This window comes from Vigna umbellata, chromosome 1 (genome assembly GCF_029865625.1).
Source record: "Vigna umbellata cultivar VRB3 chromosome 1, Vumbellata_1.0, whole genome shotgun sequence".
Classification (NCBI taxonomy): domain Eukaryota; kingdom Viridiplantae; phylum Streptophyta; class Magnoliopsida; order Fabales; family Fabaceae; genus Vigna; species Vigna umbellata.
The window spans coordinates 5,063,268-5,082,404 of NC_142165.1; the positions used below are offsets into that span (position 1 = coordinate 5,063,268).

At 34.2% G+C, this 19,137-nt stretch overlaps 1 protein-coding gene and 1 pseudogene across 1 annotated transcript; both read left to right on the forward strand.

Moving 5' to 3' along the window:
* The first annotated feature begins 549 nt into the window (after window positions 1-549).
* LOC124831034 (putative O-methyltransferase 3) lies at window positions 550-2,334 on the forward strand. The gene is made up of 2 exons (XM_047304916.2): window positions 550-1,331; window positions 1,890-2,334. Exons 1-2 carry the CDS (start codon window positions 561-563, stop codon window positions 2,190-2,192), a joined length of 1,074 nt encoding a protein of 357 aa, XP_047160872.2. The 5' UTR covers window positions 550-560; the 3' UTR covers window positions 2,193-2,334.
* Window positions 2,335-16,020: 13,686 nt separating this feature from the next.
* Window positions 16,021-18,252, forward strand: LOC148204453 (uncharacterized; annotated as a pseudogene).
* Window positions 18,253-19,137: the final 885 nt, after the last annotated feature.

Consider the following 19,137-nt stretch of genomic DNA (forward strand, 5'->3'; position numbering starts at 1 on the left):
ACACTGCATCACAGCCACTGACAAGACATGCTGTACGATAGACATTTGCCAAACTAAGCCTTCCTGCAATGTACCTTTATATATGCAACGAACGGACATGCTGGAAGGCAGAGGATGAATTTTGCAGTATGTACACATGCTACTCTTGCATTTAAGATGCAACTGAGATTTTTATTTATTGAGTTAATTATAACAATATGCAATTCAGATAATAAGACATATATATATACAGGGTGCCACTCTCCCCTGCCATCATCATCATCAAGCAAGATCTTTTATATTATTTTAAGAAGGAAAGCGTTGCAAAAGTAAAAAAGTCGACACCATCAACACAATCACCACTTTATCTCAATATCTATATCTATATATATTATATTAGTACGGAGATAGAACGAAGACAAATAATATATTATATTATACCAGTATGGAGGCATGATAATCTACCATCATATCCTATGAATAATATAATAAGTGGCAGCTAATTGGGTATTCGGTTGCTTAATTATAAATAGACCCAAATGGTGTGTGAGGTTGCATATTCCAAATTGAACAAGTAGTTTATGCAACAAAGTATGGAATCCCATGACGCGAAACTACTGAGGGCTCAAACACACATATGGAATCATATTTTTAGCTTCATAAACTCCATGTCCCTTAAATGTGTTGTTGAGTTAGGCATAGCAGACATCATACACAACCATGGCCAACCCATCTCACTCTCTAACCTCATTGCTTCACTTCCAATTCACTCTTCCAAAACTCACTTCATCCCTCGCTTGATGCGAATCTTGGTCCATTCTGGCTTCTTCTCTCAACTCAATCACACCGACAACGAGCTTGATGTCAAGTATGCACTCACTGATGCCTCTTTGCTTTTGCTTAAGAGCCATGAAATGAGTATGGCACCTTTCCTGCAGGCCATGCTTGATCCAGTTTTAACAAATCCATGGACTCAGTTTTCTAGTTGGTTCAAAAATGGTATTACTACACCCTTTGAAATGGCACATGGGAAATTGTTTTGGGAGTATGCTGGCACTGATCCCAGAATTAACATCTTATTCAATGATGCCATGGCAAGTGATGCTCAACTAATCACTAGTTCGGTGATTGAGAAATGCAAAGGGGTGTTCATGGGATTGGAGTCATTGGTTGATGTTGGGGGAGGTACAGGAACCATGGGAAAGGTCATTGCCGCATCCTTCCCTCAGTTGGAATGCATCGTATTTGATCTTCCACATGTTGTTTCTGGCTTGCAAGGAAGTGAAAACCTTAATTATGTTGGAGGGGACATGTTTGAGGAGATTCCTCCAACAGATGCCATTTTGTTGAAGGTAAAATATCGTTACAAATCATAGTACACTGTTACATTCTTAACTTTTCTTTCAATTTACTTGACTGATGTTAAACTTCAGAGAATTGAACCAACGAATTGATCAATTGGAAAAGAAAGAACAATATCACCATTGTTGATCAAATGAAATAATCAACATATATAATGATTATCGGTAACTAAGTAGCACTGTGTATTCTAACTACTTCTGCAAATAAAATATCGAAGACCAACTGTTTCGGAATCATATATGAACGTCGAGACAATATATCAAATTATATATAGTAATATTGCTCCTCATTTTTATTCTCTTGTCTCCTCAAATTACTTATTATAGTAACACTTTTTTATAGCTGAGTTCTTTCTTTGGATGTACATTGGTAGAAGCATGGTTGAGTCTTTTTCTAATTAATAAATAGAGCTAATTAAGTTAATGTTAGGTGTGCAGATTCAACTTGGTCATCTGACTTATAGTAAGTGGTCCCTACTATATTAACTATATTAAATGAGGTGGTTATTCTAATGAGCTTAATTCCTTTTACTTTGGATGAGAAAACAGTGGATATTACATGACTGGAGCGATGAGGAGTGTGTGAGCATATTGAAGAAATGCAAGGAAGCTATATCTAAGAAAGGGAAAGAAGGGAAGGTGATAATCATAGACATGGTGATGGATAATGAAGTGAAAGATGAAGAATATGTTGAAACACAGCTGTTCTTTGACATGTTGATGATGGTGTTGGTCAAGGGAAAAGAGAGAAACGAGAAGGAATGGGTTAAGTTGTTTTCCTCTGCTGGTTTCAATAACTACACAATAACTCCCGTTTTGGGCTCAAGGTCTCTCATTCAGATCTATCCATAGTCACTCAACAAGATAAGCTGTATTTGATATTTCAAGAAATAAGTTTGTAAGTATTGTTGGTAGTGAAGAAGATAGTTTCTGAAGGGTATGATGAATAAGCAATTGTTGATTTTATAAATCTGAGTGTTTTAGTTATGAAAAATGTTTGTCTTGATTATTGATAGAAGTTTTGAGGTAACTGATAGCACAGTACTCGAACACAAGTTATGAAATTATGAAAGTAAAATGATATAAAAGATTATAGAGAGAAGAATATTATCAAAAAGGGGAATGAATAATATCCTTATTATCGAATATACGATGACGTGAAAGTAAAAACGGAACATCAAGTTCATCTTCATAATAGGTGTAAGAAAGGTAACGTAAAATAATGAAATTAATAAATGTAAAATTAAATAATTTTATTTTAATAAATTTAATTTAATATATATGTTTTAAACTTTGTTTTATTAGGGATACCAAATCAACATGTAACATCCAAAAATATAGCATATAATTATATACATGTGTCATCATTTAATAATATGATAAAAGAGTTGCTGAAAAATAAAGTTAACCTAAAATTTAAAATTTTACACAATTCCTATATTACTACAAAACTATACACAAAACTGACTAGAATATACAAAAATATTACTGTGACCGAACAGTTCACCCAAAACTATAGACAATAATATGACCGAATGGTCATAATTTAAACAGTAGGATTCTCGCCGTCCAACTCCTTCTCCAACGTACACTCCTCCCCCTCTACTCACACCCAAAAGGATGATCATCTCAAGAGAAAACCGAACGAAAACATGGGCAAAACAGGAAATAAGGGTAAGCTAATGTAATTTAATTGTGCAAACATACATACATTTCGTACAAGTATAAACAATGCAGAACTGAACACTACAACATACCAAAACAAATACAAGTAAGCATATACAAACTGAACACTATACTTCATGCATACAACGAACACCTTACTTGACCATCCGGATTGTGTGAATATGTAGCTTGAGGTCATTCATGAACTCGGGTGGTCTAGTAACTGGAAAACCATCAGCTACCACCCGAGGTTAGTCCGTTATAACTCACCCAAGAACCTATAGGCTAGGACCTCCTGTCATTCTCACACAATGCATTACCCATCTCTACTTGAGAATTGGTAATCATCAGAATATCAGGATGAACTCCGTGAATTTCATTATCCATATTCATACTTTACCACTTCAATACACTTTTCAGTGAAACATTCCTCCTTGGAATTCTCTTCCACATTACTTGAAACATATGTCTTATTGGAATATCAATAAAATTTCTCATACACAATATATCAATACAACTATCTCAAGCAATCAAAGTCAAACAGTGAAATTAGCATTTAAAGTCCAAATAATCATTCATAGAACCTAACGACAACAACACAACCCCTGAGTACGACCGAACGAAAACTCACTATAAGACAAAATCGAACACTACCAAGAACGAGCGCTAGTACGAGACCGAACACTACCAAGAACGAGCATTAGTACGAGACCGAGCGCTAACAATAGCATTATTGCCAGTACACAACCGAGCGCTAACACTAGCATAACTGCTAGTACACGACCGAGCGCTAACACTAGCATAACTGCTAGTACAAGACCGAGCGCTTAACAAGAAACCATCCACACACCTAAAGTCGAACGGTCATAAATGGGTAAGACTAAAAAGACCAAACTCAGTTACTGACCGAGTACCTAAACATTGCCGAGCTGCCAATCAGCATATGACCGAACGGGTTGATCGCTATGACTACCGAATACTAGTGTATGACCGAATGTTATAATCCATCGATTACTACCAAAATTGAACGCTAATACATAGTACTACTAATAACAAACGCTACCAAGAAAAGTACATGACCGAATGCTATCAAGAACAGTACATGACCGAACGTTATCAAGAACAGTACATGACCAAACGCTACCAAGAACAGTACATGACCGAATGATATCAAGAACAATATTTTTAAAACTGAACATCAATATTAACGGAACAACACTAAGACAGAATATCACTACAAAACTGAATTATTGCTAAGCCCAATTAACTGACATGACCGATCGTTCAACAACGAGCGCTCGACTTTCTACATAACTCTGTAGAACTACTCAACCAGTTCACAGGTTTCGGTTATACACAAAAATCAAGCCAACATCAAATTATCTACACATGCACACGTCCAACAATGCCGAATACCAATTCATTCACTTTTACACACATGCATAATCATCAAACAACTTTTTCATACATAGTAAATTAACTAGCTTTCCTTACCTCTTAACTGGACAAAAAACTCTCAATTGCAGAAACTCGCTCACCACCAAATTTCTTAGAAACCTAAGGTTAACCGACTGATGAAAATAGACCAACCATAAACCAAAAATGTGATCAGAATTTTAAGAGAAGAAGATGATAAACACATACAACTAGAAACTTGGTTTGCATGTGCTAGAAAACAGAATTTCTAAGAAGAAGAAGAACTTACCAGCTCAAAAGACCACTTGATCGGTTCAAAAGAAAGCTCTTGATATTAGGAAAACTCAAGCACCACCTGATTGTTGATCAGATGAAGAGAACGTGTGAGGTTCTAGAGAGAGAGAGAGTTTAGAGAGAAGGAGGAGAAAAGAAGATTTCAGAAGGTTGGAGAAGAGATAGTGCATGCAGAAAGTGAAACGTGATTTGAAATTTTAATTTAAATACTACCGTCAAAACCGAACGATCCACCCTCTTACAGCCACTTGTCTTCCATTAACCTACTTAAATTTTCTCACCTCACAACCTACAATATATTTTGATACCATATATATATATATATATATATATATATATATATATATATATATATATGTTCTCTGTCAATTTTTTTTTTTACTACATAAGTTATAACTCATTTTATAATCTATCAAATTCACTAAAATTTCAAAGATATTTACTTTCTCAACATCAAAAGAAATATAAATGTTATAACTATACTCCTTTCTATACTTATTACATATTTATTCATACAAACAGTGCAACACCTCACCTTATTGTATTCTTATTGAATTATTAAATAAATTAAAATTCTGTAGATTGTGAGACTTAAATTGCGTGTGAATTGAGTACTTAAGAATTTATGAAGTTATATGTGATGAAGATACCACAATAACATCACAGCCACTACTCAGAACACATGTTGTAGGATAGACATTTGCCAACCTAAGCCTTCCTGCAATGTACCTTTATCTATGCAACAAAGGGTATTTTTTATATTAAAGTACACTTAGGGTGTGTTCACTTAGGTTGTGTTCACTTGGAGAGGAGATGATTTGGGAAGAATGAGTGAATGGATTTGAGGAGATTTAGGGTAAACTTTTTGTTGTTTATTTGAGTGGATTTGAATGTAATTGGAAATGAATTTGGAAATAAAGTTTGTAAGAATTAGTGTAGGATTTGATTGATGTGATAGATAAAAAAAATTGTTTAATTAGTAAAAATTAAATATTACCAAAATACCCCTAATTATTAAAGTAATATAAAATGATAATGGTTCATGTTATATTTAATTGTAGAAATATTTATAAAAAGTAAAAAATAATGATTAAAGTAAATTTAAAAAAAGTAAAAAAAATATAAATTAGTAAAATGAATTCTTTTAAATGTAATATTTGTTTGTAAATAATATTAAAGTATTTATTATAATTTTTAAATATATGAAAAATCAAACTTAAAGTAACTTAAGAAAAAAAAAACTTATTGCAGCAACGTCAACTACACCACTGCTCGTGCTTCACCCTGCATAACAACGGCGGGCAAAAGGCCCAGAAAACACATAAAATAAAATAAAATAAAACAAGATGGAATGCAAATCTCCCATTTTTATATCACTCCAACTTAAATCTCATTGAAAGCTTGATAAGAATTTCTCATTCGTTCATTTATTGTGTGCCACTAGAATACAACCAGCAAGCATGGCTTAGTTCTCACTATTCACTCGCAAACACTAATCTCTTTCCCGCAATATTATTATACATCCTTGGACGAGGGAAGACGGCATTCGCCGTCTGTGCGGAGAACGATGGAGGAAGCGGCGAGCTCCGACAGGGGCAAGGGCTGAGGTGTGTTGGAGGAAGGGAAGGGTAGTGAATCATCATCGTGCCTCCTGGCGTTGTTCTCGCCATGGCAGGCACGTTTCTTGGATGAACTACCGAACAACCACACCTTCCGGCGGTGGTCGGCGCAGGCGGCTAAGGAAGATGGGTGAAGCTTGCTGGAACCTAATAACGTACCCCGGAATCGAATCCAAACGTATACCTGCAACGAAGGCCTGGAACCGAATCTCACAAAACTGTAACCCAATACTCAGACCAAAATCGAATATGACGTTTAACTTAATTTCTTCTGCGCAGTGAAACTGGATATAGCATTTCTGGAACCAATTATACAGTTTGGAATCGAATAGCGCAATTTGTTTAGGTGAAGAGTTGCCTTCAATTCACTCCAAATCATCTCATAAGAGCGAGTAATAGAAAAATCTGATATCTCGCAAATCCATTTCATTCTGTCTTTGCAAATGTTCGAATGTGAAAACAGTTTTGCCTTCCATTCCTCGCTCTCGGTAATTTGAACACAACCTTAATGAATTATAATATCTTCATACACCTCTAAACTTTTCTTTTTTACCTTAAAATTTTAAATTAATGATAAAAGTACCTTTTTTATAAGAATGATTTTCTTTTTCTTTTATAATTAATCCTACCCACTTATATCCATCCACTTTTACTCGTTTTTGTTTTTGCAAATCCTACTGCACTCTACACCAACTTTACTCCCAGATTTCGTCAAAAATATTTTGTCACTACATAAACCAATCTTCGTTCTTCATCCATGCGCACCGGTGACCATATAGACATATTCCATTTTATATATATATATATATATATATATATATATATATATATATATTGATTTGCATTCCATTTTAAATGATCAGTATAGTATCTATGGAGATAAAAATGGGTACTATATGGATTTAGAGAAATAGGTTTTATTGAACTTCAAAATTCAATTATAGTTTTCATCGAAATTTTTTAAATTTAGTTAAGAATTTATTGGAATTAGATTATACACCAGGTTTAAAATCATTTTCGAAATTTGATAAAGTTCTTTTTTCATAAGATTTTAGAGATTTTGTTGAGTACAAACAAAGTCCCACGTAAGAAATGAACATGAGTTTATATATATATATAATATAATTTCATTGAGGTCTTTTGGAGTGGTACTAAAAGAAAATTTGTGAGGGCTAGTCAGTGCATATCTACTACATTCTTTTTGGTGTTTTTATATATTTTTATTATCTTAAATTTTTTTTAAATATTTCGGCGGTTTATATAAGAACCGCTACTAAGTTTTACTTTTATTTTTTTAAAGAATAAAGTTGCGTGATTTTAATTTTTCGTTCTTTGCTTTTCAATTTACGGTTTTGCATATTTTGTGTTTTGCACTGCCTCTGCATCCAGAGTTCACTTAGCTTCATACCTTCGGGTCTCCATTTGTCGTTCATCAATCACATCGTCTATAGGCTTCTTCTTCAAATTACCTTCGCAAGAGCATTTTCCGTCCTCCATTCTTCATTTCACAAGTTTTCTTTCCTTCAAATCCCTAATTCTTTTGGCCTTCATCTCCTTCAAATCTCTCTTTCATCCATCTTTCGAAAAATGTAGAAAAGAGTTCGAAAACTTCGTCGACATGAGAAAGGTCAAATGTGAACCCTAGTCTTCTCCTTCTCCATTTTTTTTTTTTGTGTTTTTCTCTCTTTTCATCTTTAGGACCGAAACCCTTTTCTGATCTAGTTCTTCTTCAATTTTGTTTTCTTTTTCTCGGACCAAACCCTAGAAACGAGAGTGATGGAGGTAGAAAGGTGATCAAGTGCGATTTTAATGAAATTAGGGTAACGTAAGGGAGTAAAAGTGAGTTATGGCGTTCACGCCATTTTTCTTGGTGCTTACGTTCACGCATTTTCTCTCGCAGAATGCACAGGGATTCCGTTACGACGACACCATTTCGTTGATAATTTATTGTCATTGGGTTCAAAGACGCCAGCAAAGGTGAATCGATCGCAGAGATGGCGAACTTAAGATCGGTGTCTGCGTGATGGAAACCGAGAGGTTCTCTCTTTTATTAAACTTAATCAATCAATCTCGTTTTGTGTGAATGAGTATTGAATGTAGGGTGCATATATTTCTTGTAATTTTAATTACACAGTTCTTGTCATTTTAAGTACACAGTTGGTGAGAAGGTCTACTAATTTCAAGGAGAGGCGTGTAGTCTTCTAGTTGTGTAGGGAATTTTTGTAGTTCTTCTCCAATTGAATATAATTTTCTTGAGATGGACCCTATTTTACCGTAGAGGCATATATCATCATCTATTGGTGACACCTGAGAAGTTGAAGAATCTTTATTATAAAATATTCAATTACCAACATTTACATTTATCCAATTAAATCTATATTCAAGACTATTTTGATGAAGGCATATTATGATCTCTCAGCTTATCTATATACTCAACTTTTAATAGAATTTTGGTTAGCGCTTTGAATATTTAAGAACCCAGATTTGGTCTCTGAATTTAAACATTATCCTTGAGTAAAACTTTTGGTGGGAAAACAATGCTACAATTAGTAATGTTACGATATGAAGGAATAGGAAGATGATAATTTTTTGCCAATATTAAATGTAATTATTAATTCCTAACCTAATTCCCTTTTCCTCTGTAACTGTTTCACTGTTACTAAAAATTATTAATTCACAGGTCTGTGCTCTTCTCGGCGGGGGAGGTTATGCCGAGAAAGTTGGTGTTCCCGCCGGGCAAGTGCTTCCGATTCCTAATCTTAAACAATTCAGTTATTACAATTTTCTAAGCAATGGAACCATTTGGCAGTGAAAATTAAGTGTACTATTAATGTTGTGGTTGGCAGCGCCCAAAGCATAGTTGGTTGGCTAGCTGTTTCAGAAGGCCTTTAGCTTTTGTTGAAGAAAGAATATGATTAGATTATGTATATAACTTTTGTTGTAACTCTCCTTGAACATGATGAATAAGTTGTGCAGACTCCGCATATACATCAGTTAAGATGTAGACTTATTTTGTTGATTTTTCATATAAGTTTGGAAAAACAATTATGCAAAAAGCAGCCCAAGAAGCTCTGGACCCTCGTCAGGTGATGATTAGAGATCGACCTTTAGGCCTTGTTCACTTGAGTGGATTTGAGGGAGAGTAATTGAGGGGATTTGAGAGGATTTGAAAATAAATATTTTTGTCGTTTATTTGAGTCAATGTGGAGGTAGTGAGAATGAATTTGAAAGTAAAGTTTGTGAGAATTAGTGTAGAATTTGATTGACGTGACAGATTAAAAAAATTTACTTCAAAATCCAATCTCATTTACCTCCAAATTCACTCAAATAATCAACAAAAAAAATTATTTTCAAATCCTCTCAAATCCCCTCAATTACTCTCCCTCAAATTCACTCAAGTGAACAAGGCCTTAATGATGCTGCCAATGATCCAAACGACTTATCATCTAGGTATGGTTCTGGTGATAGTAGACGTTACAGTGACCCATCCCAAAATGTTGATGCGAGCTCAGGCTCCAATTTTAATAGTTGCAAGACATCAATTCTAATAATCCCAAAATTGTGCACTTTGGTGTGGTTTCTTTGAGGCTAGTTTTCTTTTGGTTTGTCTTGAGGATTTATTAACACATTCTTCACGTTCATACTATCCTTTTGAAATACAAATGAGACTAAATCGAGAGCACTTAAACATTGGAAAATTTGAGCCTGGATATGGACTAGATCCAATGCTTGATTTAGCTTTGGTGGGATCTCCAGGTTATCGTGAAGCTTTTGCACTTAAACATTGCAAAAGTTGGTATCAGAAGCTTCTCCAGGTTATTAGAAGATCTCTTTTACTTTTTGTTATCTTCATATTGTTCTAAGAGAGATGACATGAATTTTATCACTTGAATGTGTTTTGATTGTTTTTCTTTTGACATCTATGGTTACTTTTCCCTTCTTTTTCAGAGAAACTTGCTAAGATCACGGAAGCCACTCTGAACTTGTTGGATTGTTAAAAGATCTGCGAAATTGTGGTTTCAATAAGGATTGGTTGGATGATGTTGAGAAACTCAAAAAACGTGCTTTGATTCCGCGTTTGGAGGCCTTGTTCACTTGAGTGGATTTGAGGGAGAGTAATTGAAGGGATTTGAGAGGATTTGAAAATAAATTTTTTTGTTGATTATTTGAGTGAATTTGGAGGTAAATGAGATTGGATTTGGAAGTAAATTTTTTTAATCTGTCACGTCAATCAAATCCTAGACTAATTCTCACAAACTTTACTTCCAAATTCATTCTTACTTACCTCCAAATTAACTCAAATAAACAACAAAAAAATTTATTTTCAAATCCTCTCAAATCCCCTCAATTACTCTCCCTCAAATCCACTCAAGTGAACAAGGCCTAAGTAACGGAAAGTCTTAAAAAAGTAGTGGAGTTAATATATATATATATATATATATATATATATATATATATATATATATATATATATTTTGTATGATTATCTTGTAATGATGTTTTGTAAATGGCTGAGTAGTAGTGTAGCCAAATTGTTAATACAAGACTTATGCTTTAGGATTAATATGTATGCTGAATAATATAATTTATTTTATATAATAATATTCAATTTTAGTTTATATTATTTGATTATCTATTTTGTTATTAAAATCAATTTTATTACAATCAATAAAAAAAAATGTATACACATTTTTTGTGGTTTGAGTGGAATCTTTGTTAATTTTGGCTGTTTTTTGCAAAATCCTGTCAATTTTGGCGGTTTTTGCAAAACCCTTGTCAATCCTGATATGTTTTGCAAAATCCCTGTCAATCTCGACGGTTTTTGCGAAACCCCTACTAACCCAGGCGGTTTCCTGCCAATCCCGGCGGTTTTTGCAAAACTCCTACTAATCCCGACGGTTTTCGCAAAACCTCTATTGATTCTGGCAGTGTTTTTGAAAAAACCGTTGGTAATTATTTACCGATGCAGCTTTTTCCAGGGATTTTTGCAACCCCGGGAATTATATTTTTCGGGGATTAAAACAACCGGTAACGTAAAAAAAACCCTACTAAAATTGCAAATTTTTGTAGTGTAAAGATCGTAATTTGTGTTCAATTTAGTTCTTTTTGCAAACGTCGTGTAAATCGTTAACAACCAAAAGTCTAACTGTGAATCAATGAATGATATGACATTTAAAAATTGACATGTGCAGTCGCAAGGATCACCGTCATCAACCTCTCCACCATCTTGCTAGCCACAACATCACCAAGCTTCTTCACATACCTACAAATCCATCCCTAATTTACATCGCAAGGAAGAAGAGAGAAGAGGCACATGAGATCCTAGATGACAAAAACTCTTGAAGAAGACTTAAAAACCACATTGGATCCTAGATGACCCACATGCATAGGAAGACTAAACAGACCAAAGAAATGGGAAGAACAACTTACTCTAAAGGATTATCCTAAAGGTTTTCGATAATATACAAAAGGTTAAAAACTTTAGAAAAAAAAATGAGAAAGCTATAAAGAATAGAGTTTAAAGATTTGATTTTAAGATACTCAAACTCCTTTATAAAAAAATTTTATTTATATTTTTAATATTTAAATAATCAAATTTTATTATTTAAAACACATTATAATTTCTAAAACTACCATTTTTTAAACTCTCTCACACACAAACACACACACACACATATATATATATATATATATATATATATATATATATATATATATATATAATTTTCTTTTAACAAAAAAGTTAGGTACTTTCTTTATTATTATAAAAAAATAGTGATAAATCTTACTATATTGGTTCTTATTGTTGTATTTGATGAATATTTGTTACAAGAGATTTTTAGATGAGGTTTTTTATTATATATGATCTATTGGTATATTCTTTGGATCTAGTTAGGTGAAATCACATTCAAATGGATCAAATTATTTTCAAATGTATCGCTTTCTATATTCTATGTCTCAAATTATTTTCACACTTATGAATATGATAATTGAAATATTTTTAACATAATAATTAAATTTTATAAATAAAAACAAATCAGTGTTAGTTAAAGAATACTAAATGAGATGTTAACAAAAAATTAATTATTAGAAAATAATTAAAATACTTTAGCATCCAGTAAACGGACAGATAAATTATATAATTTAAATATACTTAATGCTCTCTAAATTGAGATTTTCTTTGTTAAATAATAATCCTTTTTTTAAATGTTTCTTAAATAGACTTTTGAAATATTATTTTATAAAATAAAACTATTGAAATATTATTTCTTGAAATGGATCTATTTTTATTTTTTTTGTATATTTTAAGTTGAAGAAAAAATGAAAAAAAATACAAATTAGAAATAAATATTCAAGTTATGGACAATAATATAAAATAATAAATTAAAAATATTGTGTTTACATTTTAATTAATTTATAAAAAAGAATAAAATAAAAATAGTCCTTGAATTTTTTAAATATAATTTAAAATTAAATTTGTTATTATTCATTGTTTAAAAAGTTATTATTTTAGAAAGTATGATCAAGGTAAAAATATATAGACATATGTGTTCCCTTTTTTAATTAGTAAAAAAAATAAAATTACTATTATTATTATTATTATTACTATTATTATTTTGAAATTAAATATAAATAATGTTTATAATTTTATTGTAAATAGATTTTATTTATTTTATACACTAGTAAAAATTTTGGTTTTAAACGCGCCATATATGCTTCGGTTATGGGAGAACCGAAGCATATAAGAGTGTATACCTCGGTTGCAACAGAGCCCGCAGCGGAATGCACATACTGCCTCGGTTAAAACAAGAGCCGAAGCATATACCTCTGCACAGCGTCCTGCAGGAAAGACATTTCTGTCTGACAACTTTTTGAGAAGCCTATATTGCCTCGGTTCTGCCACGCAACCGAGGCCTAAAGGTCTGCTCCTACTCCTGCTACACCTGCTCCTGCTCCTGCTACACCTGCTCATGCTACGCCAGCGCTACGACATCGATTCAGCAATGACCGAGGTCGTTGGTCATAGCTACGGCATCAGTTCAGTAAGGAACCGAGGCCTAAACGTCTGCTCTTGCCACGTTGTCAGGTACTTTGCCTGCTATGCTAGAGATAAGGCATCGATTCAGAAAGGAACTGAGGTCGTTAGTCACAGTTACGACATCGGTTTAGCAAGGAACAGAGGTCGTTAGTCACGCATGGTGTTATTGCTTCGGTTTTTTCGAGTAACCGAGGTATAAGCCCCAATTCATATTTGAAAATCCAGACCTGGATTTCATTTGCGCGTCTTCTTCCTGCATTCGCGTTCTTCCTCCTCGCGTCCACCACCACCACCACTGCACTCCCTGGCTCGCCGCGCCGCTACCGCTGTAGTGCTTGGTCTCGCCTGTGTTCGCCGTGCCACCACCACCCTGCTCGTTGTCGTTTTTGGCCGCGCCTCCTCCGTTCGCCGTTGCGCCATTGCTGGCCGCCGCTACTGCCTCCGTCGGTGCTGCCTCCGCCACTACTGCCTCCGCCACTACTGCCTCCGCCACTGCATTGAGGTTGGTTGATTGTGTTCTTGCTGATATACATTGGTGGAGGCTCATATATAAACTTTACGTTTAGGTTGTTTTTATTTGGGTAGTCTTAATTTGCTGTGTTTGATAATAAAATTGGTCCCTGCTTGAAGTTTTGGCAGTTTTTCTTTCTTAGTTTTTTCGGCAGTTTGTGTATTGGGGGTTTGGGAATTGGATTAAGACATAAAGAACATAAACAATTGATTGGGAAAAACGGCGAAATCTTAATTATATATTTAGAAATGTATAGTGTAGTGATTGACACGTTGAATTGTAGCATTGTTATCTAATAAAATTTAAGCTGAGTTGTTTTTTTCAACAAACTTTGAAGGCTGGAAATTTGGGATGATTAATTGGTGTTAAGTGATTGAAAATGTATTTAGGTTTTTGTTTATTTTTGAATTTAAATCTTTTAGAAGAAAGGAATTCAAAGAATGGAAGTGAAGTTAGTTAAAAAAGTAAAGACTAAGTATTTTCAAGGAATTGATTCAAAGAGTGTAAGTCAAGGTAGTTAACAAAATATAAGACATAAAAAAATAACAAGATAGATAGATTTTGAGACCAATTGATGTTATTTACTCTTGGTTGAATATATTGTTTGCTTGAATGTATTGCATGTTACATATGTAATTATTTGTTTGCTTCAATATATATTGTTGTTGTGATTTAGTCTTAGTTTCCCGTTTGAGATTCAATACAAAAATTACTTACTATCTCTAGTTTTTTTAAACAAATGTACTTTTTACAAATGAAAATAGAGGAGATGGTAATAATAATTTACAAGTATTGAATCTTGAATTGTCTGGTTGGACAATTTAAGAAGAGTAATAATTTTTTCATAGTTTATTATAGCATATCAATTTTAATATGCATGTCTTAAATTTCATGAAAATTTGTCGTTGTGTTTTGTATTGATCTTCGGGTGCATATTTGATTGTGATTTATAATCACTTTCATTTCGTGTAACCTGAAGACCAATGCGAAATGCTGACAAAAGTTTGTGAAATTTAAGATATGTTGTTTAAAATTGATATGTTTAATAAACTAAAAAAAGTGAATCTTCTTGAATGGGATAGGGTCACACCTTGAATACAAACACGATCAAAGTGATCATTCAAGATTATTGAAATTGTGTAAACAATTTCAGTAAACATGCGTACGGATAGAGGGTGGATTAATTTACCACGCATCAGCACTGAGTTCGAGAGAGGGGTAGAAGGATTTATAGAGTTTGCGCAACGTAATGTGAGTACAAGTGGTGATGATGAAGTGAAGTTCAGATGTCCCTGTGTGAACTGTTTGAATGGGAGGAAGTTGAACGCAAGTGATATTAGGGAACATCTTATCTGTGATGGTTTCATACGAAGTTATACAACATGGATATGGTACGGCAAATTAACAGACTTTCCAACTGTCTCTCCAATTGAAAATGTTTATGATGTAATAATGGATATGGAAGATGAAGCAGAAGAAGACAACTTAGAGGACATGATCCGCGATATTGGCGCAAAAGCTTTTGCCCAAGCGCATGTGTATGAAACGATGTCCACTGATGCGGAGACTCCTTTGTATGCGGGTTCAACCAAGTTCACACGGTTGTCAACGGTGTTAAGGCTCATGAATTTAAAGGCGAGCAATGGATGGAGTGATAAGAGTTTTACAGAATTGTTGTCGTTGTTGAATGAAATGCTGCCAGATGGAAATACGTTACCCAATCGTAATTATGATGCAAAAAAAATTCTTTGTCCGATGGGTATGGAATATAAACGGATACATGCATGTCCGAATGATTGCATATTATATAGGAATGAGAATGAAGTTTTGATAAAGTGTCCAAAATGTGGGTTATCACGATACAAGTCAAGAAACAACGGTGAAGATGGTGGTCACACAGAAAAGAATGGTTCTGCTTTGAAAGTAGTTTGGTACCTTCCACTAGTTGCCAGACTTAAGCATTTGTTCGCGAATCCCAAAGACGCTAAAAACCTAAGATGGCATGCAGATGAGAGAACAACTGATGGGCTGCTTCGTCATCCAGCTGATTCAAAGCAATGGAAAATTATTGATCAAGAATTCCCCCAATTTGGTGAAGAATGTAGAAATCTTAGGTTTGGCTTAGCTACTGATGGAATGAATCCATTTGGTAATTTAAGTACCAATCACAGTTGTTGGCCCGTTATACTGATAATTTACAACTTATCTCTTGGATTGTGCATGAAAAGAAAGTACGTGATGTTGTCAATGTTGATATCTGGTCCAAAGCAGCCTGGAAATGACATCGATGTTTATCTGAGGCCACTAGTTGAAGACTTGAAGTTGTTGTGGGTTGATGGGGTTGAAATATTTGATGCCTTTGCTTCAGAAACTTTCATGATGCATGCCATGTTATTTTGCACCATTAATGACTTTCCAACTTACTGTAATTTGTCGGGGTACAGTGTGAAGGGTCATAAAGCATGTCCTATATGTGAAGAAAACACTGCAGCTCAACAATTAAAACACGGAAGGAAGACAGTGTATATGTATCATCGGAGATTTTTACAATCTAATCATCCATATCGAAGGTTAAAGAAAGCATTCAATGGAGAACAAGAGAAAGACAATGCACCTAGTCCACTTACTGGACTTGAGGTTGCTGAGAAAGTTAATAGAGTACATCATAAATTTGGGAAAACGTCGAAGAAGTCTTCTGTAACGACCCCTTGGAAGAAGAAATCAATATTCTTTGATCTTCCATATTGGTCAAAGTTAGATGTTAGACATTGCATAGATGTCATGCATGTTGAGAAAAATGTCTGTGATAGCTTGATTGGTGCACTACAAAACATCCAGGGAAAAACAAAAGATGGAGTGAATGCGCGTTTGGATTTGGTTGACATGAAGATCCGAGAAGAGTTGGCACCAAGAGAGATTGGTAAACGTACTTATTTGCCCCCTGCATGTTACACAATGTCCAAACAAGAGAAGATAAGTTTTTGTCTTTGTTTAAAGAGTATCAAGGTACCACAAGGATACTCTTCAAATATCAAGAGCTTAGTGTCAATGCAGGACTTAAAGCTTGTTGGACTGAAGTCTCACGATTGCCACGTCTTAATGCAACAGTTGTTACCAGTGGCAATTCGTGGAATTTTGCCCAAAAAAGTTAGGCTGACCATAACTCGATTGTGCTCATTTTTCTCGTCAATTTGTAGTAAAGTCATCGATCCTACAAAGTTAGATGAACTTCAAAGCGAAATTATCATCATCTTGTGTCAACTAGAAATGTTTTTCCCTCCATCCTTTTTTGACATCATGGTGCATTTACTTGTTCATTTGGTCAGAGAAATAAAGTTGTGTGGACCAGTATACTTAAGATGGATGTACCCTATTGAGCGTTATATGAAGATTTTGAAAGGGTACATCAAAAATCAATATCGTCCAGAAGGTTCAATGGTTGAAAGATATATTGCTGAAGAAAGTATTGAGTTTTTCTCTGAGTATATGACTAAAGCAAATCCGATAGGAGTCCCTCGGACATCATGGTTGAGTAGATATTCTACAAGTAAAAGCATCCGTGGTGTGAATGTGGTGACGAAAAGTCGTGAAGAATTGATGCAAGCACATCTGTACATATTAAACAACACACATGAAGTGATCCCATTTTTGGAAGCACACAAAGTCGTTGTAAAAGACAATTATCCACGACAATCAGAGAAATGGCAGTTGATGGAGCATAACAGAACATTCTTGTCCTGGTTCAAGTCTGAAGTTTCGAAAGAATCACGGTCCTCTGAGACTTTGTTGTGGTTAGCAAATGGCTTGAAGTTTGATGTTGTATGTTGTACATGCTACAAAATTAATAATTGCACATTCTATACAAAGACTTTGGATGATAAAAGCACAGTACAAAATAGTGGCGTCAATCTAGAAGCTGAGTCGCTACAGTTTTCCACATCCAAATATCAAAATCCTATACTTGGATCCATGAAATATTATGGTAGAATTGAAGAGATATTTGAAGTTGATTACACTAAGTTTTCCGTTGCACTCTTCAAATGTAAGTGGGTAGACAATAAGAGTGGTGTCAAAATAGATGAATCTGGTATGACACTTGTTGATTTTCGAAAGGTTGGTTATAGAGACGAACCGTTCATCATGGCATATCAAGCAAGTTAGGTTTTTTATGTCAAAGATCCTGTGTCTGACCATTGGTATGTTGCTCTCCAAGGAAAAAGGCAAATTGGAGATAAAGAAGAGAATCTAAGTAATCTTCATATCGTTGACAGCCATCCATTTAAAACGACAATAAATTTGGATGACGACCCTCTAATGTATGATATACAAGCAATACGAGAAGATCACAATGAGGGAATATATATATGACCAATCCATATGATTATGTATGAATTTCATGTTTGTGTAAATATTTATGGCTTTTGTTAAATAATATATGTTATTTTATAAGTGTTTTATTTATATTTCATGTTATTTATTGTGACAGATATATGACTGAGTCACCTCATTCGTCAGGCGATGAAGTCCCCACCACTTCTAGACGAACGAGAGGACCAACGAGGTTACGACAGCTTATACTTAGAAGAAATGCAGGTGAGAAGACACGTGTCATTATTGACGTGGTCACTGGAGTTGCATCTGGCCCAAATGCAGATGTATTTAGGTCTTACCTTGGAGTACTAGCACGTGATCGTATCTCTATACTTACTCCATCCTTTGACCATGTTTTTTAGGCTAATTGGAATTTTATTTTGCAAGATCTATTGGTAAGTTAAGCAATATTGCTCTAAATTCTATATTCATTATATTGATAAATCTGTATTGATATAAGGTTATTACTTTCTTTGTTGCAAATAACATTTGATATGCCAAACGTCGAGAGCTTAAGGAATAAGTGTTTATCTGCAATTGCAGAAAGATTTCGAGGGTTTAAGACAAAATTGACGTCTAGATATATATTTGGACCAAAAAAGTAATGAAAATCCATGTCCCAAATATTCAGCAATTGACGAAGAAACATGGTGTCAGTTTGTAGAGCTTCGTTCATCTGAGGCGTGGCAGGTAAGCGTAGTAAAATCATTCAATTCAATAGATCTTCCATAATTCTCTACCATGACAATTGTTTCATTTTCTCACAAGACAAAAAGGTCAAAAGCACAGGGAATAAGCGCTCAAAATAAAAATCCACACCTACTGTCTCGTGGTGGATATAGGAAGCTTGAAGAAAAAATAATGAAGCAGAAGTCAGATTGT